The sequence below is a fragment of the Chiloscyllium plagiosum genome, chromosome 9 (assembly GCF_004010195.1).
Source record: "Chiloscyllium plagiosum isolate BGI_BamShark_2017 chromosome 9, ASM401019v2, whole genome shotgun sequence".
Lineage (NCBI taxonomy): Eukaryota > Metazoa > Chordata > Chondrichthyes > Orectolobiformes > Hemiscylliidae > Chiloscyllium > Chiloscyllium plagiosum.
Window position 1 is genome coordinate 20,760,517 of NC_057718.1, and position 27,772 is coordinate 20,788,288.

Below are 27,772 nucleotides of genomic sequence, written 5' to 3' on the forward strand. Positions count from 1 at the left end.
CTCCTCATGATTTTATAAACCTCTATAAGGTCACCCCTCAACCTTCGACGCTCCAGGGAAAACAGCCCCAGCCTATTCAGTCTCTCCCTATAGCTCAAATCCTCCAACCATGACAACATCCTTGTAAATCTTTTCTGAACCCTTTCAAGTCTCACAACATCTTTCTAATAGGAAGGAAACCAGAATTTTATGCAATATTCCAAAAGTGGCTTAACCAACATCCTGTACAGCCACAACATGACCTCCCAACTCCTGTACTCAAAACTCTGACCAATAAAGGAAAGCATACCAAATGCCTTCTTCACTATGCTATCTACCTTCAATTCAGCTTTCGAGAAACTATGAACCTGCACTCCAAGGTCTCCTTGTTCAGCAAAACACCCTAGGACCTAACCATTAAATGTATAAGTCCTGCTAAGATTTGCTTTTCCGAAATGCAACACCTCACATTTATCTAAATTAAACTACATCTACTACTCGTCAGCCCTTTGGCCCATTTAAATCAAGATCTTGTTGTACTCTGAGGTAACCTTCTTTGCTGTCCACGACACCTCCAATTTTGGTGTCATCTGTAAGCTTACTAACTATATCTCCTATGTTCATATCCAAACCATTTATGTAAATGACAAAAAGTAGTGGACCCAGTACCGATCCTTGTGGCACTCCACTGGTCATAGGCCTCCAATTTAAATAGCAGACCACTTAAAATGTTTTGTTGAACAGCAGAACACAAAATATTTTCCAAAAATTCTTTGAAATTATATGAAAGGAATTGAGTTAAAAAATACAATTAGCTAAAAGACACTTAGCTCATGAGTAACAGAATATTTCTTAGAACCATAAAGAAAGCCAACATATGTTGGCTGATAGGACTGACCGTCTTTGTAGACTGAAACGTCAGTGCAATACTGCTTACCTTGTCTGATGAACGTAAAAGATCTGATGGCCCTATTTGAAAAGTGGTGGAGTTCTCCTAGTTCCTAGATAATATTTATGCCTCAATTGGAAGCACTCAGTGTACTTGACCAGTAACTACAAAGCTGGGTTCTACATTTGTCGATACTTTAACAATACAAATTCCCATCATGCTGAATCCAAGGAAGGGCCTGAATTACAAATTCAAATCTTGCAAAGGGATTTGAACACAACTTTCTGGTTTACAGGAAAGCTTACCTTCAATTGAGCAAAACTAACAGGTAGTCAAAACAAGTGCTGGTAGCCAAAACATGGTACAGTTTCATGGATACGACAATTGTGTTTCTACAAACAGGATAGCCAGCAGGCACAGAGGGCTTTTTGACTATATTTGGCGTCTGACATTAAAACAAGTGTAACCATGTAGGAGACAGAAATCAATATCATTCCTCTTAGCATAAGTGATGTTGCTGCAATGGTTGCAATTTACATATGGCAGAAGCTGCAATTTTAATTTGAAAATTACAATTACCCATCACCATGTCTCCTAGTCCTTTCCAGTTACAATCAGATAAAATTGGAGGGGACATAGAAACAATAACCAGCAGAAATGCTGGTTTCTTAATACATGTAGTGTCAGAGCTGAGAAATGACCCATTCTATATCCAACACCACAAATACACTAAGCAGTTTAAGAGAATCCAAAGATCAAGCAAAGTTAAAATTGTGAATCTCAAAGATTTCAATATTATAAGTGGAAATGAAAAAGGCAAGAGCATGAAAACTTAAAACATCATGTTTCAAGAAACAGCAATACAAAACTCACGAAGCAGTGTATAAAAAGAGATATTTACATGTGGCAAAGTGCAGAGGGATTTCAGTGGAAACTGTGTGCGTTACAAATATAACAAATGAATAGATCCAAAATCTATTTCCACACCTGCTACTTTATATTTTCTATTGTCTTTGTGTGGCATGTTCGCACTTGATGTGGCCAGAGACTAAAACTCTGTGTTGCTGATTGTGTCTCTTGGGCCTAATTGTTTGCAACAAGTAATTAAACATTTTGCTTGGTTGAAATATGTTCCAATATCCAAACATAACCATTTGTTTATAGCCTATTCAATATCAAATGTGTTATATATATCAAATAAAAACATGATTCCTGTAATGTACTTTTAGAAGCAATTAAAATGCAATTCAGCTTTTATATCTGTTAAATTTGCTACAAATGAAAATCTCAGAATGATGTGTATCCATGTCTGTGAATACAGACAGACAATATGTTTTGTGATAAAGTCTGTTTGTTTAGAAACATTTCCCAGGTGAATTTATCTCAAATGTTACAAGATCTATTTTTATACAGAGATGTGAGCTGTAGAGCTCAATGCATGTCTATGAGGAGAAGCGGCAACTTAATGGTTTATTGATACCAAGCTTGAGCATAAACAAATGCAATGGAATTACATGGGAAAATACACAAAGGGAGAAAAAAAAAATCATTGGCAGAGATTTGAAATTAACTTTGCTATAAAGGCAACTAGAATTTTGAAGCATTTCCCAATGGTTTATTATTTGATATTGAAATGTTGGAATCTAATAGTTGGACAATACATTCTGTTCCAAGGCATATATAATACAATTACCAACAATTCCATATAACTTAGCTCCATGTAGAAGAACTTACGGTTCTCTGGATTACAGATTCTACTTCATTGGAAGCACTAATTGCTACTTGCGTGATAAACCTTGTGTTTGTTTTCTTAGATTTATCTTTACTGTCTGGTTTATCTTGAAGTAAACCTCAGACCACGTTAAGTGTGGACATGCTGCAGGCTCAAAGTAGAAAATTTAAAATAGATTAGGAATCTTCCAGATCTTTGTTACATGTCACAGTCAACCTTTTGTAAGTTAAAGATACAAACTTAAAATTTCATCAGTCTTTTTGCAGAGTTCAACTCTCTGTTCTACAGATCATCTTTAATAGTTGACAAATAAGCTAAATATATAGAAATTGTTCTTTTATTTGAAATCAGGGCTTGTTTTCAGTTAGTGCTCTCCATTGACTGGAAAACTGGATTTTTAAATTACTGAAAGAAATCTTAAAACAATTCCACCCACTTGGAAAATGAGAGCTGAACATCCAAGGGAAAAAAGAAAGAAAAATAAAAATGTTGAAGCTTTTTTTTTAGAAGAATAGATTAAATTAACAGGCCTAAGTAAAATAAAATGAATACAATAGGAAAGAATGCAAGAAAAAGAAACACTAAGTGAAATATATATTCATTTTAAGTTCTGATTTTTTCTGTTAATTTGCTAAGTGTTTTCACCAACAGCTTCATTATATTGAGGAAACACACTGTAACACAGGACAATATACTTTAGATTATTTCAATATATACCATAACAACAGAATAGACCCATAGAGTAGTTGCAACACAGGAGATGGTCCTTTGGTCTGTTGAGTCCAAGCTATTTCTCCGCAAGTGCAAATCACCTAGTCCTCCATGACCCTGCAGACACCTTCTCTTCAAATATTTATCCAAATGTCTTTTGAAAGGCATTAATATACCAAATTCCACCATACTCTCAGGCAGTACCTTGCAGATCATAGAATCATATAGCACAGAATAGGCCTATCAGCAGATTATGTCTGCATTGAAAAAAAAACTATTCTAAATCTACGCTACACTGCCACCTCTGTGCACTTTATCTGTAGCCTCGAATGTTATGGCATTTAAAGTGCTCATTTTAGTACCATTTAAAAGTTGAGGTTTTTCACCTCAATCACCCTTCCAGGCCACACATTCCAGCTCCTAATCATCTGCTATGGAAAAAAACCTTTCATTGTGTTGCTGCTAGTACTTTTGTCAATATTCCATGATTCTCAACCATAACACTGGGAAAAGCAATGATCTGTTGTGATCATTCACAGGTTGATGAGACATTATCAAATTTCCTTGTAATCTTACTTAAGGACAGCCCCAGCATCTCTAATCCATTGTCCTTGGATCCATTTGTGCAATCCTTTCTGCCCTTCACATCCTTCTGTGTGACGCCCAAACTTAGACACACCGTACAGTTGAAGCCAACAATGGGGTCCAAATCTGTATGCTTGTTAATGGAGTTGCAGCTTGAATTCCAATAACAAACATATAGATTTGGACCCCATTTACCAACCTTAGAATCAGAATCGGAAATGATATCACCCACCACAACAATCCAAGACACACAAATAGCAAGTGGGACCAACACTTCACCGGGGGTTCTTGATGACATTATCTAGCATGGTGATGAAACATTTGAGAAAGAAACCACTAGCTCAGCGAGCAAACCGACAACCTGATCTAAAATCTGAGCTACAAATCTTCTCCAAAATCTCAAACATCGGCAAATATTGAAGTTATATCCTGCTCACCAAAATTTAGGTCATTAGTACAGATCAAGAAAAACAGTCATCCTAATATTGAACTCAAGGTAACCCTGCTAAATATAGACCAAAACAAAATTATCATTACTCTCTGTTAACTGTCAATGAACTAACCTTATACCCAGGTGGTCACTGCCCATTTTATTTCATGGGTTTTGATTTTTCTGACAAGTCCTTAATGTGGCACTTCATAAAATGCCTCTTCAAAGTCAATGTGTGCAACAATCACACTACCTCATCAATTTGGTGTTAATTGATCAAAAACGGAAGCTTATCCTTAATAAATCCATGCTGGCTTTCCCCAATTTGATCTATATTTTCTCAAATGACGTTAACTTAATCCTGCAAAACAAACTGGCTTGACATTGCTGGACTTATATCTTTATACTTCTTGTTGAACATGATCATAACACCTGCAATCCTCCAGTCCTCTGACACCACCCTGAGACTAAAGATTGGCAAATTATGGTCAGTTTCTGGATCAGTGGTGCTGGAAGAGCACAGCAATTCAGGCAGCATCCGACGAGCAGCAAAATCGACGTTTCGGGCAAAAGCCCTTCATCAGAATTATGGTCAGTGCCTCTCTAAGTTCCATTCTCTCATCCTTCTGTACCTGCTGCTGCACTGGATTCAGTTCTGGTGACTTAAGTACAGCCAACTTTTCTAAATCACAAATTTCTATCAACTAATTTCTATCATCCAGAGTCTCAACTATCTCTTTCTTCAGACTTGGGTAGCATCTATTTTTATGACAAATATGTAAAATACTCACTTAATATGTGTTACTCCCTCTGCCCAAATTTTATGTTTGGTACCTAATCAGTTCCAGTGCTCCTTTAATCACCATTTTATGACCTTTACATTTAGGTTAGCTTCCAGTCCCTTCTCATAGTCTCTGCTTTTATTTTAACTTCCCCACTGAGTTTGGTATATTCAACATCGTTCTCACTTGCATAATCAACCTGCATCTGCCATATACACCCTTTTATGGTAAATAAGACCACGATATGTAGACCATTTGATCCATTGAGTCTGCTTTGTTATTCATGGAGATCATGGCTGACCCGATGATCCTCAGCCCAACTTTTCTGGCTTTTCACCATTACCCTTTCACTGATTAAAAAATAACTGTCGACCTCAGTCTTGAAGACACTTAATGGTTTAGCCTCTACAGATTCTGCAGTAACAAATCCTAAAAATTCATACTCCGAGAATAAATAATTTATCATCTCTATTTAAAATGGGTGAGCCCTTGAGTAGCCCAACCTACTCAACATCACCTTGTAAATAAATCTCACCTTACTCAGAATCAACCTCTCTCTTTTTTTCCAGATAAGGGGCCAAAAATGGGTACATTGGGCTGGTCTGACTCGTGCCTTGTACTGTTTTAGCAAGACCTCTCTATTTACAAACCCCAAATCTTGAATTAAAAGGATAACTGTCCGCTTGGCTTCCCTATTAAAACCTGAAATTGAATGCCAGATTTATGTGATTTGTACACGTTGACACCCAAATCTCTCTTGTATCTTTGCTGCCACACTGTTAACTTCACATTTTTCTGCATTATATTCCATTTTATTTATTTAGATTTAGATTTAGATAGATTAGATAGATAGATTACTTACAGTGTGGAAACAGGCCCTTCGGCCCAACAAGTCCACACCGCCCCGCCGAAGCGCAACCCACCCATACCCCTGCATTTACCCCTTACCTAACACTACGGGCAATTTAGCATGGCCAATTCACCTGACTTGCACATCTTTGTGATTGTGGGAGGAAACCGGAGCACCCGGAGGAAACCCACGCAGACACGGGGAGAATGTGCAAACTCCACACAGTCAGTCGCCTGAGGCGGGAATTGAACCCGGGTCTCTGGCGCTGTGAGGCAGCAGTGCTAACCACTGTGCCACCGTGCCGCCCACTAATATTTTCTGTTTTACCCCCTCATTCAATTTGTCTACCTTCCTCTGCAGACTTTGAGCTATCTTTAAGACTTTTGCGTTATCTGCAAACTCAACGATAGCACATTCATTTCCATCAACCAAGCCATTAACATATATTGTAAATTATTATGGATTCTGCACAGCTCCCTGTGGTACTTCACTTGCTAAAGGTTCCCAGCCTGAAAATGACTGCCTTATCTCAACTCCGTCTTCTTTAACTTAGCCAATTCTCTATACATGCTAATATACTAACTAAGTACCATAGACTCTTATGGTATTAAGTAACCTTACATGTGATACCTTATCCAAAGCCTTTTGGAAATTCAAATATATTACATTTACTGGGTCTCCTTTATCTGTCTTGTTTGTTTGGTCCTCAAAAGAATAATAATGAAATTGTTCGGCTTGATTTCCCTCCATGAAGCCATGTTGACTCTACTCAATTATGTTATGTCAAATGTGAAGTTGATTGACCTATAGTTACCACCTTCATTTATGAATAAGGATGCTATACTGGCAGTTTTCCAATCTTCTGATATTTTTACAGAATTGAAGAATTCTTGAAAGATTACTATCAATACATCCACTCTTTCAATAACTATTGCCTTTTAAATTCTCAGATGCATTCATCTGGTCTAGGGGACCTACTGGCCCTGAACCACATTAACTTCCCTAATACTTTTTCTCCAGTGATAATTATTGCATTTACTGACTCCCTCTCTTTAGCCTTGTGATTATTTCGTATTTTTGGAACGTTATGAGTGTCCTCTTTTGTTACACAGGGAGTTCAGCCTTTGTTCTATGTGCCCTCTGTGGAAATACCCCCTGACTGTACAAGAATATCACCCTTTATACTATGTTCTGTTTAGCCTGCCAATATTTGATTCCAACTTATGTGGACCAAATCCCATCTCAGCCCATTGAAACTGGCCTTCCTTTAATTAGTTCATTACATCTCTGATGTTCTTTGTCTTTTTCCATGGCTAACCTAAATCTTATGGTGCTATGATCACTGCCCACAAACTGTTCCCAAATAGTAGAGGTTTTCAAAATCATGAAAAGATTGGACAGATAGGGAAAAATTTTCACTGGTGTAAGTATCAAATGCAAAAGAGTTGATAATTTAAGGTTATTGGGTAAAGAAGTATTAGCAACATGACGATGTTTTTCATGCAATAAGTTGTTAGAATCCTAAATGCACTGCCTGAGTGTGTGGTGAGGAATGCTCAATCAAGCAATTCAAGAGGAAATTAGATCATCATCTGAAAAAGAACACGCAGAGCCATGGGGAGAAGATGGGTGAATGGCACTGCATGAATATCTTCTTTGGGGAACCAGCACCGAGATAACAGCATGATTCTGTGACACTTGTTCCACTTGACTTACCCATTCCCAAGAACCAGATCCAATTTAAAAACTAAGATTTAATACATTAAAGCGACAAATCTTGATAGTACAGAACTAAATTCATATTTGAGCTATAAAGAACATACCAGAGTTCCAAAACCAAGGGTCCAAAAGTGCTCATTCCTCACTTCGAGAACGCCATCTAGAGTGGAGACCTAAAACAAGGGCATTCAACATTTATGTGCACAGTACTGATTCAAGTTTATTTAGACATTTGTAAACAACAAACACAAATAAGATCTGATCATCTTAACAAACCTGACAATTTACTTGCTTATAAAAGCACACAAAAGTGTGTTCTGATTTCCAAAGAGCACATTATATGCGTACGCTATTGTCAAAATACCTTTATCTTTCATAATAATTTCAACATATTCATGATAGACATGGCAGACAAACTAAAGCTGGAAGTCAATGCACTCCCTTTCCTGCTTGCTTTGTGTTGTCACAATTTCACCATTAGCTAGGACTGCAGCATATCATCCTACTGCTTGACTGCTCATCTTACTTGAGGCAGAAGCATGTTGTCACAGGACACTACATCCTGCCATCATATTCATCATCATGGACCAACATATCATCACCAATCCAGATGCAGCAAATTGAATTTGAAGTTTAAATTGAACTCAAAACCACATGGCTGAAAGCCAAGTGCTGTTACTACCATGCCTCCAGTGAATCAACATTTGTGATTCAATGCTATCTGAGAATCTAGAGTTCACACTAATTATTTTTTCACCAATACTTATGGGGATATTGACAGTACTTCAACTTCTACATGGGAGGGGCATGGCAGTGATCTCTGAATGCCATCCTCTATCCTTGCCTCCCAACCTCCTTCACTCTATCAGATGATAAAGATGACTTTCCTTCTTATTCCTGGGGTCCAGCACAGAGTGAAACATTACATGTTCTCCAACAACTTACATTGCTAGTCTTACTAATTTAGGTAAGCACCTCAAGGAAAACTTTTCATTTACATATTAATTTTCATGTCCTCAGGATATTCCGAAAAACATTCAGCAAATTAAACACTTCTGCAGTATAGGGAGTGCCTTTTCATATGAATTATAGAAAATTAACATGCAGGTACAGCAAGAAATTAGAAAAGGAAATAGTACACACTCCTATTCCCAATCCATATGTTCATAAATGAGGCCCAGATCATGTGAAAAAGTATTAAAATATGGATAAAACGTAACTGCAATTTTTAACTTGCTTAGTAATAATTCATACCTCTCTTAAAAGTTTGTCCAGTTGTCCAATCACATGTGAAGGTGTTGTCTGTTTTTAAAAAAATCCAGTGTACTTTTAGAAATATTAGAGGCACAGCAGCAAGCTCAATTATGAATACTTATGCAGGAAATATACTTATTCACAAAATGAATCATTTTGCCTCTCCTCATTTTCAATTCCATGTTACTGATGAAACAGTCAGTTCTTTTCTAATGCAATGGTTGTGCTCCTCTATAACCCTGGGGTTACAGAAAAATTGTTCTTTAGAAGCAGTGCTTAAAGTGTTGGTGATGTAATTGCATTACAGTCAACACACGTTTTAAAAGTTTCTGCTTTCGCATAATGCCTCCAATTTGTCAATCACATTACAGCGAATTAGTGTTGACAAAACATGCATTATAGCAGAATGATCTGTACCATTCTCAAATTCTGCCATTTAAATCCAACGAAAGACAAAAGGTAAGCCTTTAAAATGCTGTATGATGTAATTCTTGCATAAACACTCTTAATCCATCACCTTAAAGTTGGTTCCATCTTGACTAAAACAGTGTCAGACCTGTTTCATCAGTGTTAGAGCATTCACATTTTTTTCCTCTAAACATAATCTAGGTTTTTTGGAAAAATAAGCAAATTGAAATAGATATTGTATGATTATTTTCTGCATTAAATAATGTTTTAATGAGATCCTATTTATACAAAAAAATTGCTCTTAGTCACATGGGAAATTAATAGTCTGCATTACTGAAGTTTTAGCAAGAACTTGATTTACAGATAACGACAGACTGAGTTGCTACTTCACAAGGTTGGGCATGAGGCAAGAGGATTCTTACCTGAAGCAGAACCTTTCCACTGTAAACACTCATAGGATACATGGTGCCAAATGTCATAACAGCAATGGCTATAGCGGAGGCTGTGTCCACTGCAAAATAATTACTGAAAATAAAGACAAAAATATTGGTGGTCAAAAGATAAAAATACACTTCTCATAGCTAGTTAAAATACCAAATGTACTTTAACATAAATAAATGTGAGGTACTTTAGTCGGATTATGATCTTGACTTCAGAAAATAAGGGTGACAATTTCCTCTTCCTGGAGGTGGAAAGAAGGGAAAATAATGGAGTGAGTTGGCCATACTTCACCTGAGCAACTAAGAGTTAGCTGAGACGGGCCAATCGGGACTTTCTGTACTCATTTACAATTAAAGCTCTTACAGTAGTCAATAACCTGCAACTTAAAGGTGTCTAATCTGGCACATCCCAGAGGGTGAAAAAGGTGGCTGGTTTGCCAACCTGCCTGTTCAGGATATGGGACAGGGCGGGTTGCCTCCAAGTGCCCAGTCTGACGGCAATTGAAGGAATTGATGGGGGATATGGGGCTGACCGCTGAATGCCAACCCGACCATTGCCTCACAACCTCCTTCACTCCATCAGATGATTAAAAAAAAGATAGACCTTCAAAGGAATAGGCCTTGACTGGTGGACTTTTGGACCGAGAAGCTGCCTGTCTCTGATTGTTCAGCAGCTTCTACTGACACAGGTTTACCATGTTTGTGATAGGGTGAGATATTCATCCTTGCTGGACTGTCAGCTCTTAATTAGTTGATTGGCAGATGCTTGTGTGATTTACCTTTGTCGAGAGGAGAAAGTGAGGGCTGCAGATGCTAGAGATCAGAGCTGAAAATGTGTTGCTGGAAAAGCGCAGCAGGTCAGGCAGCATCCAAGGAACAGGAGAATCGACGTTTCGGGCATAAGCCTGAAGAAGGGCTTATGCCCAAAACGTCGATTCTCCTGTTCCTTGGATGCTGCCTGACCTGCTGCGCTTTTCCAGCAACACATTTTCAGCTCTGATTTATCTTTGTGGTTGAGGTGATATGTGCATCACCAATTAAAATGCAGAATCTCAGAACTATTACAGCACAGGGCGATGAAATTTAACAATTGCATCTGCACTGGCTCTCTCCATGAGAACCAACCTTGTGTATTTCCCCTGCCCCCTTCCTGCAACCTTTCATATTATTCCTTTCAAATAAAAGTATAATTCCCTTCTGATGCCTTGACTGAGCCTGCCTCCACCAAACACTGAGACGGCACATTCCATACTAACCCCAACCACTAACATACACACCTGTCGCCACAGTTAGAAAAAGTATAAAAACATTTTGCTCTAAGAAACTGACAGGGAAATGAGGAAAGAGATCTAGGGATACAACTAAATAAACATATTAGTGAGATTACAAGTCAGTACACTGATTTAAAATTTTAACAAAACAACACACGAGAATATCTGTGGGTATACAGGAACATAGAAACTAGGTGCAGCAGTAGACCATTCAGCTTTGAGTTTGCTCCATCATTCAAAATGATCATGGGTGTGTGTGCAAATCAGTACCCTCTTCCTGCTTTTTCCCCAATGGCTTTTGATCCCTTTAGCCCCAAGACTGATTGCACCTAAATTGGAAGAGAACTAATATATTGGCAGGGAGATTTGCTAGAGCTGCTTGGGAGGATTTAAACTAGTAAGGTCGGGGGTGGGTGGGTGGGATCCAGGGAGATAGTGAGGAAAGAGAACAGAAGCAAGTTAAGCAGTCAGGGCAGGCAGGGACAAAGCAGAAAACAAGGTAGGACTGATAAATTAAACTGCATTTATTTCAATGCAAGAGGCTTAACAGGGAAGGCAGATGAACTCAGGGCATGGTTAGGAATATGGGACTGGGATATCATAGCAATTACAGAAACATGGCTCAGGGCTGGTCAGGACTGGCAGCTTAATGTTCCAGGATACAAATGCTACAGGAAGTACTGAAAGGGAGGAGGGAGAGTGACGTTTTTGATAAGGGATAGCATTACAGCTGTACTGAGGGAGGATATTCCTGGAAATACATCCAGGGAAGTTATTTGGGTGAAACTGAGATATGAGAAAGGGATAATCACCTTAGTGGGATTGTATTATAGACCCCTAATACTCAGAGGGAAATTGAGAAACAAATTTGTAAGAAGATCTCAGTTATCTATAAGAATAATAGAGTTGTTATGGCAGGGGATTTTAACTTTCCAAACATAGACTGGGACTGCCACAGTGTTGAGGGTTTAGATGGAGAGGGATTTGTTAAGTGTGTACAAGGAAATTTTCTGATTCAGTATGTGCACGTACCTACTTGAAAAGATGTAAAACTTGAAGAAGGATTCCTGAAGAAGGGCCTGTGCCCGAAACGTCGAATCTCCTGTTCCCTGGATGCTGCCTGACCTGCTGTGCTGTTCCAGCAATAAAGTTTCAACTGTAAAACTTGACCTACTCTTGGGAAATAAGGCAGGGCAGGTGACTGAGGTGTCAGTGGGGAAGCACTTTGGGGCCAGCGACCATAATTCTATTAATATTAAAATAATGATGGAAAAGGATAGACCAGATCTAAAAGTTGAAGTTATAAACTGGAGAAAGGCGAATTTTGATGGCATTAAGGAAGAACTTTCATTTGCTAAATGGCAGAAAATGTTCGCAGGTAAAGGGATGGCAGGAAAATGGGAAACCTTCAGAAATGAGATAACGAGAGTCCAGAGACAATGTGTTCCTGCTAGGATGAAAGGAAAGACTGGTAGATGGAGGCAATACTGGATGACTAAAAAAAAATTGAGAGTTTGATGAAGAAAAATAAGGAAGCATATGTCAGGTATAGACAGGATAGATTGAGTGAATCCTTAGAAGAGTATAAAGGCAGTAGGAGTATACTTAAGAGGGAAATCAGGAGGGCGAAAAGGGAACATGAGATAGCTTTGGTAAATAGAGTTAAGGAGAATCCAAAGGGTTTTTACAAATACATCCAGGACAAAAGGGTAACTAGGGAGAGAATAGGGCCCCTCAAAGATCAGCAAGGCAGCCTTTGTGTGGAGCTGCAAGAGATGGGGGAAGATACTAAACATGTATTTTGCATCAGTGCTTACTGTGGAGAAGGACGTGGAAGATATAAAATGTAGGGAAATAGATGGTGGCATCTTGAAAAATGCCCATATTACAGAGGAGGAAGTGCTGGATGCCGTGAAACGCATAAAGGTGGATAAATCCCCAAGACCTGATCAAGCTTACTCTAAAACTCTGTGGGAAGCTCGGGAAGTGATTGCTGGGCCTCTTGCTGAGATATTTGTATTATCAATCGTCACAGGTGAGGTGCCAGAAGACTGGAGGTTGGCTAACATGGTGCCACTGTTTAAGAAAGGTGGTAAGGACAAGCCAGGGAACTACAGACCAATGAGCCTGACATCGGTGGTGGGCAAGTTGTTGGAGGGAATCTTGAGGGACAGGATGTACATGTATTTGGAAAGGCAAGGATGGATTCGGGATAGTCAACATGGCTTTGTGCGTGGGAAATCATGTCTCACAAACTTGATTGAGTTTTTTGAAGAAGTAACAAAGAGGATTGATGAGGGCAAAGCAGTAGACATGATTTATATGGATTTCAGTAAGGCGTTCGACAAGGTTCCCCTTAGGAGACTGATTAGCAAGGTTAGATCTCATGGAATACCAGGAAAACTAGCCATTTGGATACAGAAGTGGCTCAAAGGTAGAAGACAGAGGGTGGTGGTGGTGGAGGGTTGTTTTTCAGACTGGTGGCCTGAGAGCAGTGGAGTGCCACAAGGATTGGTGCTGGGTCCTCTACCTTTTGTCATTTACATAAGTGATTTGGATGTGAGCATAAGCGGTACAGTTAGTACGTTTGCAGATGACAACAAAATTGGAGGTGTAATGGACAGCGAAGGAGGTTATCTCAGATCTTGACCAGATGGGATCTTGACCAGATGGGCTGAGAAGTGGCAGATGGAGTTTAATTCAGATAAATGCAAGGTGCTGTATTTTGGGAAAGCAAATCTTAGCAGGACTTATACACTTCATAGTAAGTTACTCGGGACTGTTACTGAACAAAGAAACCTTGGAGTGCAGGTTCATAGCTCCTTGAAAGTGGAGTCGCAGGTAGGCATTTGGTATGCTTTCCTTTATTGGCCAGTGTATTGAATATAGGCATTGGGAGGTCATGTTGCAGAGGACATTGATTAGGCCACTTTTGGAATATTGCATGCAATTCTGGTCTCCTTCCTATCGGAAAGATGTTGTGAAATTTGAAAGGGTTCAGAAAATATTTACAACGATGTTGCCAGGGTTGGAGGATTCGAGCTTTAGGGAGAGACTGAATAGGCTGGGGCTGTTTTCCCTGGAGCATCAAAGGCTGAGGGGGTGACCTTACAGAGGTTTACAAAATCAATGAGGAGCATGGATAGGATAAATAGACAAAGTCTTTTCCCTCAAGTGGGGGAGTCCAGAACTAGAAACCATAGGTTTAGGGTGAGATGGGAAAGACACAGAAGAGATCTATGGGGCAACTTTTTCACACAGAGGGTGGTGCGTGTATGGAATGAGCTGCCAGAGGATGAGGAGGAGTCTGGTACAATTGCACCATTTAAAAGGCATATGGTTGGGTATGTGAATAGGAAGGGTTTGGAGGGATATGGGTTGGGTGCTCACGGGTGGGACTAGATTGGGTTAGGATATCTGGTCGGCATGGATGAGTTAGACCGAAGGATCTGTTTCTGTGCCATATGTCTCTATGACTCCTTTCTGGCACTAGTTCTGTGACCTCAATGTTTTCAATGGCAGAGAATTCCACAGGCTCACCCCACTCGAGGTGAAAAAAGTCTTATCTCAATCTAAGTGACCTATTCTGTATCATTAAACGTTGATCCCAGTTCTGGACCTTTTAAATATAATTGGGGTTAGGGCTTTAATTCAAAAGTAATAAAGCTATGTTAAATGTGGATAGGATCTAAAAAGGACACAAAAGGACTAGTGCAAACATGACTTACAAGGATGATAGCAAAACTGGGAGTGTTTAGCTATTTGAAAAGATTTCAAAAGGTTTTTTCATTAGGAAAAGGACAACGTAGAGGTGATCTGATGGAGCCTCAAAAGTTATGAATGATGTGAGCAAAAGAATCTTTCAAATTGTAGAATAATTCAAAATTAGGGGTCATCAATACAAGATGAAAATTCAAAAGGGAAATAAAAATTTAAAACATTTTACTCAACAGTGACTAGAATGTACATCTCACCGTCTCAGGATGAAGCTGAAACAAACAGATTAGATGAACACTGAATGAGCACATGAAAGAAAAAGGATTAGAAAAATTGCCTGAAAGGCAGAGATGAGGTGGATGGAATAATTGGAGATTTGTTAAAAATATAAACATCACCACTGACTATTTGGGCCAAATGGCGAACATTTGTGCTGTATATTCCATGTAACATAGAACATACAAACATATGAGTTAAAGGAGATTACAGAGCTTGGGAGTAGGCAAGGCTCTGAAGGGAAAAGCATAGGTACAAGGGAGTTTCAAATTTACAAGTAGCTAGCGTCATACTGGTCAACAAGGCTTAAGTAAAGGTGCAAGATGAGCAAGTAATACATTAGGTTAACAGACCCAAAAATGTGGATAAGGGTTTTAACAACAGATGCTTTCTAGGATGTGGGGTTGGACATCACATGACTCCAGGTTTATTTGAAATCACTAGCTTTCAGTGGGCTGCCCTTTCATCACCTGACTTCTGACTTTGACCAAGCAGACACTAAAGCTGAGACTGAAGTGGGATATGTTGTGGATGTGAAAATAGCAATCTTGGAGATTAATAAAAATCCAGGCTTGGAGCTGAATTTAGAACTGATCACACTGTCAAAAGTTTTGTACTGCTTGGTTCATTCTAAGAAAAGAAGATATTGTCTGACATCGGCCAAAAATGATTATTTCAGTCTTCTTAATGTTGAGGTGGAAGAATTTGACCAAATTAGGCTATTTAATGCATTTATGGGACATGGTGTTGCTGGCTGACCAGCATTTATCACTCATCCCGAGTTGCCCTTGAGCTGACAGTGATGAGCTGCCTTCTTGAACCACTGCAGTCCATTTTGCTGTAATTTGGAGGTGCTGGTGTTGAGTTGGGGTGGCCAAAGTTAAAAATTGCACAACACCAGGTTATAGTCTAACAGGTTTATTTGGAAGCACTAGCTTTCAGATCGCCGCTCCTTCATCAGGTGGTTGGAATTCTAGGATTTTGACCCAGTGACAGTGAAGGAACGGTAATATATTTTCAAGTCATGATGGTGAGGGGCTTGCAGGAGTACTTGCAAATGGTGGTGTTCCTACATATCTGATGCTGTTGTCCTTCTAAATGGAAGTAAGCGTGGGTTTGCAAGGTCCTATCTAACGATCTCTGATGAATTTTCAGTGCATCTTGTAGATAGTATATATTGCCTCTATTGAGCGTCAGTGGAGGAGGGAGTGGATGTTTGTCAATGTGGGGCCAAACAAGTGGACTACATTTGTCCCGATCATGTCAAGCTTCTTGAGTGTTATTAGAGCTATTACCATCCATACAAGTGAGAGTAGAAGGCGTTCAGCATGCTTGCCTTCATTGCTTACACCTTTGAGTTGGAATGTCATAGAATCATAGAATCCCTACAGTGTGGAAACAGGCCCTTTGGCCCAACAAGTCCACACCGACCATCCGAAGAGTATTTCACCCAGATCCATTCCCCTCCCCTGTTATCCTATATTTACCCTGACTGACAACATCATGTTGAGGGTGTAGAGGACGTTGTTGATATTTCTTCTGGAGTAAGTTAAAAATTACACAACACTACGTTAAAGTCCAACAGCTTTATTTGGAAGTACAAGCTGTCAGAGCACTGCTTGTGCTTCCAAATAAACCTGTTGGACTATAACCTGATGTGTGATTTTTAGCTTTGCCCACCCCTGTCAAACACTGGCACCTCCACAGCACATCTTCTCTATTACTGTGTGCAGCTCCGTCACCTGCATTACTGGGGAGTAGACATCAACAAGGACAAAGGATAACTCATCATTATTCACATTTTAATACATTGAGAAGTTTGATTTTAAAATGTCATTGTATTTAATAGTCTCCATTAATGGTCCATTTGCATATTTCTCAAAGATGAGGGTCAGTACAAAACTTCCAATCTATATCACTTACTTTATTTCAATCAGCATGTAGGTGATGCAAAGTGCCAGTGCTCCTGCAAGGTCAATCAGGACAAATGGATTCATGCGAGGAAGTAAGATATTGCTTAAACTTGGAATTATTCCACATAAACTGGAAACAAAATATAAGTGTTTTTAGATATAATCCTTCTGAAAAATGTTTAAGTAATTTTTGTCAATTAAATCTTCCTAATTTTTTTAGTGCTGAGCTACTGCATGGACAGAAAACAACAATTTTTGCTTTATCTCATACAATTTATTATTCTAAGTAACTGATTCTATGAGTTCTAGTGCTGACATCACCCATCAGGAGCTGTGCAAGAGTGGTCTTGAGGGCTTGTTCTCAATTTCCTTCCATAGAAAAGTGCTAAAATTCACCACTTCCCAGCATGAATAAATTTAGTGTACATTTGGTACACACTGGTAAATTGCGTGGGTCTGCATTGCAGCTAATGCACTCCAACATCAGTCTAGCCAAAATAAATGATATTATTTTAAGTGGTTTGCACCAACGCCCCATATTTCTGACACACTCATTATTTATGACTTGACACCAAGTAAGACTTACATTCATAATCAACTTTTAAATACATAATGGTTGTGGTCTTGAGCAATCCCCCATTATAGAAAAATTGCTTTTTACAAACAGCGCTTAAAGTGTTGGCAATGTAATCACATTTCAGCCAACATACGCTTTAAAAGTTCGCTGTTTAGAACAGCGCCCCCAATTCATCAATCACATGACAGTGAATTCACGTTAACGAAACACGTTGTAGGAGAATGACCTGTGCATGGAAATGATTAATATTTATTGAGACGGCAAACATTTCAATTTACAGTACTATTCCCTCCAATCCATTCACAATCGAGAATGGATCCTTGGGAGTGATTGAGAGGTAGTAATCTGACCCAAGGACACAGATGATCTAATAATTTTTAAGAATGAAGCTTTAGTGCTTTTAATTATTTGAATACAAAGATGAAATTACAGCCTTGAAATTACTCCAGGGTATTTAATTCATGCCTTGTACAGTGCATATAATGTATTAGATATAATCAACTTTCTGCTCCTGTTTTATAACCTGTGTCAATGGCTACTGTGCTTCACATTATTGAAGCACAATGATATCCATGCTTAACAATTACAAAGCAATCATGTTAAACTTCTGACAAATGAAAATATTTACATAGTATTACAGATATACTTGCTGCTTAACATGCAATGAAGCCTGTGTGAAAAAATACATTTCTCTGAATCATAGGCTATCTCATTGCAGATGTGGCAAAATTGCGAATGCAGCACAAACTGCTGAAATGTTTGATCTTTTAGCAGGCAATTTTGTAAATGTACAGTCCACTGGGACACTGCATGATCAGTATGCTCGTACCTGACAAGGTTCTTCATCTAAATCACATCAATCTGTCAGATTGTGAGGAAAGAACAAATTACAGCAACAATTACCCTTCAGCTCCTTCAAAAACTTCTAATTTGGCATCTTGTAGTAAGATCAGGGTATTTAATTTACGTTTTGAAGATGGCTTAAATTACAACATTCTCCACAATGATTCTTTTTGTGGCACAGAGACTTTACACTAGGCTTATAATGGCTGCAGGGATTCTGCTCAAATTACCCACACTAGCAAACCTAACTACCTTGATAACAGCCCTCAGATTCACTCACTGGCTCTCAAATATATGCTGCCTACACTGACAGAAAGTGCAAGATACATTTATTTCTGACAATGCTAGTGATACTCTCTTTTCAGAGTAAGCAGAAACTGCAAGAATCAGCATTTCTGAGATTTCTAAGTTTATTTTTTATGAAAAAAGACATTTGTTTTGGTCTCCTGGCATAACGGGTTATAACATAATTGTGATTATCCATAATTATTTGCTACTTTCAAAAGCTGCATGATTGAACAGCATATTTTACAACTGCAAACTTAGAAAGCAGTAAAGCTGACCACATTAAGAAACTGTCAATGTATCAATGAACTAGCAGAAAGGTCATGGACCTGAAATGTTAACTCAGCTTTTCACTGTAGATGCTGTCAGATGTGCTGGGCATTCCCAGCAAAGTTTTGTTCTCATTTCTAAATCATTCCTACCTTCGGCTTAGATCAGCAACATGTTCCTGGAGCCAACTTGTACTAGCAGCTGCAAAGACGGAAAGGTTAATTAAATTTCTTTTCTTATTGTCTGAAAATGAACACCATGAAGAACCACAGGTTGAATCAAGAAACTGTGCTCTCCTATAACACGATTCGGAGATGCCGGTGTTGGACTGGGGTGTACAAAGTTAAAAATCACACAACACCAGGTTATAGTCCAACAGGTTTAATTGTGCTTCCAATTAAACCTGTTGGACTATAATCTGGTGTTGTGTGATTTTTAACCTCCTATAACACAATTGCTTTAGCTTCCCAGCACTACCAAAAAGATGTTTTCCTGGTATGGTTGACTGCAGAGAGATCATTTGATTTGGACATAATTCTGAGTACCCTCAATATTATTTTCCCGATTATAAACAGCTTTATTGTTAGATTAGATTAGATTACTTTACAGTGTGGAAACAGGCCCTTCGGCCCAACAAGTCCACACCGCCCCGCCGAAGCGCAAACCACCCATACCCCTACATTTACCCCTTACCTAACACTACGGGCAATTTAGCATGGCCAATTCACCTGACCTGCACATCTTTGGACTGTGGGAGGAAACCGGAGCACCTGGAGGAAACCCACGCAGACACGGGGAGAATGTGCAAACTCCACACAGTCAGTCGCCTGAGGCAGGAATTGAACCCGGGTCTCTGGCGCTGTGAGGCAGCAGTGCTAACCACTGTGCCACCCACCAAGATGTGCTAGGACTACATCTTGACAAAGTCAAAATACACCACATCCACTGATTCTGCCCATCTATTCAACAACTTACATCCTCAAAACCTCCAGTCAATTTGTTAAGCACGATTTGTATTTCATAAAGCCTGCTTGTTTTTATCCAATCCCATTTATACATTCCAAATATTTGTCATCACATCTTTTACAAATATTACTGATGTTAGCTAACTGATCCTCAATTCTCTTTTTTCTCCCCCTTCTTTTTTAAATAGTAGAGTTACAGAATTTAGAAAATAACCACCAATGCAGCAGATTATTTCGAGAGCCACTTCCTTTCGTATACTGAAGTGTAGATTATCAGGCCCTGGTGATTTATACTGATTTCCTTCAATTCCTCTCACAGGACCATTGGTAACCTCACATTTGAGTGATTATTTGTGCTCTCTATTGTGAAGATGGAACCAAGATAAATGTTCAACTCTTTCTCTGTTCCCAAAATAATTTCCCTCATTTCTGATTGTAAGGGGCCTACATTTGGCTTTACTAATCTTTTTCTCTTCACATATTCATAGAAGCTTTTATGAACAGTTATAGTTTCCTGTAATTTTACTCTCATATTCTATGTTTCCTCTTGATCAAACTTTTTATTCTCTTTCGTGGAATTGTTAAATGCTTCCAATCCTCAGATCTGCTTCTTTTTCTGACAATTTTATATGTATCCTGTTTAGATCCAATATCATCCCTAATTTCTTTTCCTCTTAATTATTAATTCCTATCAGGCACAAAATTAACAAGTTTGAGAAGATTTGTAGCTCCTCACATATACAGATGAGGAAGGACACCATTTCAATTGGGACAATACATCCATCCTCGGACAAGCCAAATAGAGAGAGACACGAGAATTTCTAGAAGAATGGCATTCCAACCAGAACTCTCTCAACAAACACACTGACTTGGATCCCATTTAGCAGCCCCTGAGAAAAAGAACAGGAAATGACATCACAACAGGAATGTTGTCACAACAGGAAGTGACATCACCAACTCAAGGAAACCTAAGCACACAAATAGAAAGAGCATTATGCCACCAGTGCTTCATCCGTAGGCTCACTGATGTTACCTAGTATGGCAATGAAACGTCTGAAAATGAACTTCCAGCTCAGCAAGCAAACCTACATCCAGAGGAATTAATAATTGTTGTAATTTACACACATGTAAGTTAAATATGAATCATTGCCTGTCCACCATCAAATGATAAGGTTCCCCAATCCATCCTTGCCAATTTGTACATCATGTGGTCATAGTTGCCTTTATTGAGATTAGGATTGTAGTTTCAGTTTTGACAACTCCATTCTCCATTTTAATAACAAATTCCATTATATTATGTAAAAACCAAAAGAACTGCAGATGCTGTAAATCAGAAACAAAATTAGAAATTGCTGGATAAAAGCTCAGCAGGACTACCCATCCTTAGTGCTATACCATATGAGAACCCAGTGTAAGGGAGTGCTATTCTTTCTCTAATGCACAGCATAGCACAACATCTTGTCATTCTTCAACGTGGAATCATCATGTGTTTGGAAAACCTTCAAACAGTTGAAAATGTACACTTTTTTTAACCAACAGAAATCATTTCATCAATGAACAGTCCTCTGGAATTATTGATACACTTGCTTAAAAGTCTGCACTTACAAGCTGCTGTGATGCCAATTTCTTTGAGAACTTTCAGTTCCTGTCCATTTCAAGGACTGGATGTCTTAGCAGTTAGCTATTAGGAGACACGGGCTACCATAGCTGATAACTCCATTTCGACTCCACAATGCTGTCACTGAGGTCAAACATATGTAGAATGCAGTACAATACTGAAACAGTATTGGACAGCACAGTGGCTCAGTAGTTAGCACTGCTGCTTCTCAGCACGAGGGACATGGGTTTGATTCCAGCCTTGGATGACTTTGTGTGAAGTTTGAGCGTTCTTCCTGTGTTTGCTGGGTGTCCACTCTCACTCAAAAGATGGGCAGATTAGGTGGATTAGTCATGGTAAATGCAGGATTATGGGGCTGGTATGGATGCTCTTCAGAGGGTTGATGGAGGCTAGGTCGAATGGCCTCTTTCTGGACTGTAGGGGTTCTATGTTGTGTCAGTTCAGGAATCGGTCTAAACCTTTTCTGCATTCCCTCCTTAATCAGAACACCCTTCCTCAGATAAAAGAGACCTAAACTGTACAAAATACTTTAGCTGCCATCTCACCAAGGTCCTGTGCAATTGCAGCAAAACTTCCATACTCCTGCACTTGAATGCTTTAGTTATGAAGGCCAATATACCATTTACTTAATTCACTGTCTGTTACACCTGCATAATTTGCTTGAGTTTTTTCATGAAGTAACAGAATGCAATAATGAGGGTAATGCTGTTGATGTGAAAAAAAGGTGTTTTTAAATGCATCAGACTGCAGACTTAAAGGGAAAGTTATAGTTAGGGATTGAAATATAGATATAAAAGAGAGGGAACAGTGGCACAGTGAAGAAGTCACTGGGTTAGAACTCCAGGCCAATGCTTTAAATGGAGACATGGGTTCAATTCTCATCACAGTAGATGGTGAAGTTTGATTTCAGTAAAAATCTGAATTTAAAGCTGGCCTAATGGCGACCATGGTTAATTCTTGTAAAAATCCATTTGATTCACTAACATCCTTTAGGGAATGAAACTTCCCCTCACTTGGTCAGATTAGTTCCAAGATGCCATCTAGCATATTCATGAATAGCCAAATGATTAACATCAGCTGGGAGCAACTCAAGGCTGTATACAACTGATGCCACACTATAGAAAAGATGTTGAGACAAGAAGGAACACGTAAATCCATGAGGCATGGTTGGTGTACAATCACTTGACACTTAACTGTCCCCAGCAAGCTACTCAGATCAAGGGGCATTTACGAATGGGCAAGAAATGCTGGCTGAATCAGTGACACCTGCTTCCCATGAATGGATACTTCAAAACGGAACTGGAAATAGAGGGTAGTAATGAACAGCTTTTTTCAGATTGGAGGAAGATTTATAGTATGATGGTCCCCAGACATCAGTATTATTCCTGAAACATATTTTAATGTCCTACAATTTAGTGCACAGGGTATAGTTTCAAGAGTTGCAGGCGAAAAAAACTTGGAAATTTGGTCCATGATGAGGTTAGTGTTGAACTTTGAAAGGACATACACAGGTTGGTGGAATGGGCTATCAAATGGCAAACAAAAGTTAATGTAGGCAACGCGAACTATTGGTGCAGATTTCCAAATAATGTGTCATAGAGTCATAGAGATGTACAGGATGGAAATAGACACTTCGGTTCAATCCCTCCATGCCGACCAGATATCCCAACCCAATCTAGTCCCACCTGCCAGCTCTCGGCCCATAGCTCTCCAAACCTTTCCTCTTCATATACCCATCCAAATGCCTTTTAAATGTTGCAATTGTACCAGCCTCCACCACATCCTCTGGCAGCTCATTCCATACACGTACCACCCTCTGTGAAATTGTTGCCCCATAGATCTCTTTTATATCTTTCCCCTCTCACCCTAAACCTATGCCATCTAGTTCTGGACTCACCGACTCCAGGGAAAAGAGTTTGTCTATTTATCCTATGCATGCCCCTCATAATTTTGTAAACCTCTATAAGGTCACCCCACCGCCTCCGACGCTCCAGGGAAAACAGCTCCAGTCTGTTCAGCCTCTCCCTATAGCTCAAATCCTCCAACGCTGGCAACATCCTTGTAAATCTTTTCTGAACCCCTTCAAGTTTCACAACATCTTTCCGATAGGATGGAAACCAGAACTGCACGCAATTTTCCAACAGTGTCCTAACCAATGTCCTGTACAGCCGCAATATGACCTCCCAACTACAGCACTCAATACTCTGACCAATAAAGCAAAGCATACCAAACGCCTTCTTCACTATCCTATCTACCTGCAACTCCACTTTCAAGGAGCTATGAACCTGCACTACAAGATCCCTTTGTTCAGCAACACTCCCTAAGACCTTACCATTAAGTGTATATATCCTGCTAAGATTTGCTTTCCCAAAATGCAGCACCTCGCATTTATCTGAATCAAACTCCAACTGCCACTTCTCAGTCCATTGGCCCATCTGATCAAGATCCTGTTGTAGTCTGAGGTAATCTTCTTCGCCATCCACTGCAGCTTCAATTTTGGTGTCATCTGCAAACTTACTAACTGTACCTCTTATGCTCGCATTCAAATCATTTATGTAAATGACAAAAAGTAGAGGACCCAGCACCGATCCTTGTGGCACTCCACTGGTCACAGGCTTCCAGTCTGAAAAACAACCCTCCACCACAACCCTGTCTTCTACCTTTGAGCCAGTTCTGTATTCAAATGGCTAGTTCTCCCTTTATTCCATCAGATCTAACCTTGCTAACGAGTGTCCCATGGGAAACCTTGTCGAACGCCTTACTGAAGTCCATATAGATCACATCCACTGCTCTGCCCTCATCAATCCTCTTTGTTACTTCTTCAAAAAACTCAATCAAGTTTGACAGACATGATTTCCCACGCACAAAGCCATGTTGACTATCCCGAATCAGTCCTTACCTTTCCAAATACATGTATATCCTGTCCCTCAGGATTCCCTCCAACAACTTGCCCACCACCGAGGTCAGGCTCACTGGTCTATAGTTCCCTGGCTTGTCCTTACCACGCTTCTTAAACAGTGGCACCACATTAGCTAACCTCCAGTCTTCCAGCACCTCACCTGTGACTATTGGTGATACAAATATTTCAGCAAGAGGCCCAGCAATCACTTCTCTAGCTTCCCACAGAGTTCCAGGGTACACCTGATCAGGTCCTGGGGATTTATCTACCTTTAACCGTTTCAAGACATCCAGCACTTCCTCCTCTGTAATTTGGACATTTTGCAAGGGGTCACCATCTATTTCCCTACAGTCTATACCTTCCATATCCTTTTGTACAGTAACTGCTGATGCAAAATACTCGTTTAGTATCTATCCCATTTTCTGTGGCTTCCCACAAAGGCTGCCTTGCTGATCTTTGAGAAGCCCTATTCTCTCCCTCGTTACCTTCTTGTCCTTAATGTATTTGTAAAAACCCTTTGGATTCTCCTTAATTCTATTTGCTAAAGTTATTTCATATGCTCTTTTTGCCCTCCTGATTTCCCTCTTAAGTGTACTCCTACTGTCTTTATACTCTTCTAAGGATTCACTCAATCTATCCTGTCTATACCTTACATATACTTCCTTCTTTTTCTTAACCAAACCCTCAATTTCTTTAGTCATCCAGCATTCCCTATACCTACCAGCCTTTCCTTTCACCCTAACAGGATTCTCATTAACCTCATTTTTGAAGGCTTCCCATTTTCCAGCCATCCCTTTACCTGCATGTACTTTACGTGTCCTTTCAATTAAAACATCTACAAACCGTAAACTCTAAATTTGTCATAGTGTCATAGAGCTGTACATCACACAAACGGATCCTTCGGTCTAACTCGCCTATGCTAACCAGATATCCTAAATTAATCAAGTCCCATTTGTCAGCATTTGGACCATATTCCTCTAAACCCTTCCTATTCATATACCCATCCAGATACCTTTTAAAAAAATGTTGTAATTGTACCAGCCTTCACCACTTCCACTGGTAGCTCATTCCATACACGCATAAGTCTGTAAAAACGTTGCTCCTTGGGTCCCTTTTATATCTTTCCCCTCTCACCTTCTAGTTTTGGACTACCTGTCCCAGAGAAAAGACTATTCACCCAATCCTTGCCCCTCATGATTTTATAAACCTCAAAAAGGTCACCCCTCAGCCTCTGACACTCCAGGAAAAACAGCTCCAGCCTATTCAGCCTCTCCATCCAGCTCAAATCCTCCAACCCTGGCAACATTCTTGTAAATCTTTTCTGAATTCAAGTTTCACAACATCCTTCCTATAGCAGGCAGACCAGAATTTCATGCAGTATTCCAAAAAGTGGCCTAACCAATGGTCCTGTACAGCCGCAACATAACCTCCTAACTCCTATACTCAATGCACTGACTAATAAAGGCAAACTTACCAAACGCCTTCTTCACTATCCTATTTACTTGCAACTCCACTTTCAAGGAAATATGAACTTGCACCCAAGGTCTCTTTGCTCACCAACACTCCCCAGCACCTTCCCATTAAGTGTATAAATCTGCCCTGATTTGCCTTTTCAAAATCCTGCACCTCACATTTATCTAAACTAAGCTTCATCTGCCACCCCTCAGCCCATTGGCCCATCAAATTAAGATCCTGTCATACTCTGAGGCAACCTTCCTCGTTGTCCACTACATCTCCAATTTCAGTGTCATCTGCAAACTTACTAACCATATCTCCTATATTCACATCCAAATCATTTACATAAATGATGAAAAGCAGTAGACCCACTACCCATCCTTGTGGCAACCACTGGTCACATCATCAGTCTGAGAAAGAACCCTCCACCACTTTGTTTTCTACTTCAAGCCAATTTTGTATCCAAATGGCTAGTTCTCCCTGTATTCCATGTAATCTAACCTTGCTAGCTAGTCTACCAAGAGGAACCTTGTCAAATGCCTTACTCAAGTCCATATAGATTAGGTCCATCATCAATCCTCTGTTATTCTTAAGGTGTCCTCAGGTAAAATCAGAATAATATTTATCTAGCTAAAGCATTGGAGAATGCTTGGCCCTCTGCTTCAGAAGTGACCTCCAAGAGAAAATTGGCAAAACAATTGAGGCATTCTAGAGAATATTTGGATAGAAATGAAGTGCATGGATATGGGGGAAAAGCAGGAGATTGACAGTAGGTAATGGTGCCGGCACATTTGGCTGAATGGCTTCTTTCTGTGTCATAACACTTCTGTGATATCACCCAAAACGCTACACATTAAATTCAGTATCAGAATATCAGAACAAAAGCAAAATACTGTGGATGCTGGATCTGCTCAGTACTTCCACAACACACTGTCTTGATGAGGATACTTCATTCTATTTTGTAACTCTGATGGCCTATCATAAAGCAAAAATCTCTTCATCCAAACTGATTAACTGAAAGGCAGAGTTATTGGAGCATGCTTAATGGTTTATGACAAACTGACTTTGACTTCAAAATTGCTGTTGTGACTTGCTTACATCCTTGAAAAACTCTGTTTACAAAAGCCTGTAATTGCTCTCATGGTAGCTGTCATTCTGATGTAAAAAAATTGAAGTAGTATTGCATAAAAAAGGTACCTTTCAACAAGAAACTGAATATGGCAATATTTTCATAAGCTGTTAAAGCAGCAGCACCACTACAGCTGAGAGACGACTATTTCTCTCTAGTAATCCTTGGGCCAACCAATTCATATTAAAAGATTTGGAAAATCGTGACAGATCTTTAAGTTTTGAAATAACCTATAACAGTGACTAAAACATAGTGTGCTAATTGAGCATCTGCTCAAAGAGTTCAATTAAAGACTAATAAGTACTTTCTTAAATTTTGTATCACTTAGTCATAGAGTCGTATAGAGATGGGGAGAAAGTGAGGTCTGCAGATGCTGGAGTTCAGAGCTGGAAATGTGTTGCTGGAAAAGCGCAGCAGGTCAGGCAGCATCCAGGGAACAGGAGAATCGACGTTTCGGGCATAAGCCCTTCTTCAGGAATGAGGAAAGTTTGTCCAGCAGGCTAAGATAAAAGGTAGGGAGGAGGGACTTGGGGGAGGGGCGTCCAAATGTGATAGGTGGAAAGAGGTCCAAGGTGAGGGTGAAAGGTCAGACTGGGGTGGGGGCGGAGAGGGCGGGAAGAAGATTGCAGGTTAGGAAGGCAGTGCTGAGTTCGATGGATTTGACTGAGACAAGGTGGGGGGAGGGAGAATGAGGAAACTGGTGAAATCCGAGTTCATCCCTTGTGGTTGGACGGTTCCTAGGTGGAAGATAAGGCGCTCTTCCTCCAACCGTCGT

At 39.7% G+C, this 27,772-nt stretch overlaps 1 protein-coding gene across 3 annotated transcripts in view; it reads right to left on the bottom strand.

The window, feature by feature from the left end:
• Positions 1-27,772, bottom strand: part of slc30a6 (solute carrier family 30 member 6) — a 168,346-nt gene that overhangs the window by 31,097 nt on the left and 109,477 nt on the right. For all 3 annotated transcript variants that reach the window (XM_043695543.1, XM_043695545.1, XM_043695544.1), the window contains 5 exons: positions 19,084-19,132; positions 16,967-17,086; positions 9,762-9,864; positions 8,932-8,979; positions 7,782-7,850 (listed from right to left, as the gene is read on the bottom strand). In XM_043695543.1, the coding sequence (XP_043551478.1) occupies positions 7,782-7,850; positions 8,932-8,979; positions 9,762-9,864; positions 16,967-17,086; positions 19,084-19,132 (389 nt within the window). The remainder of the gene's footprint in view (positions 1-7,781; positions 7,851-8,931; positions 8,980-9,761; positions 9,865-16,966; positions 17,087-19,083; positions 19,133-27,772) is intronic.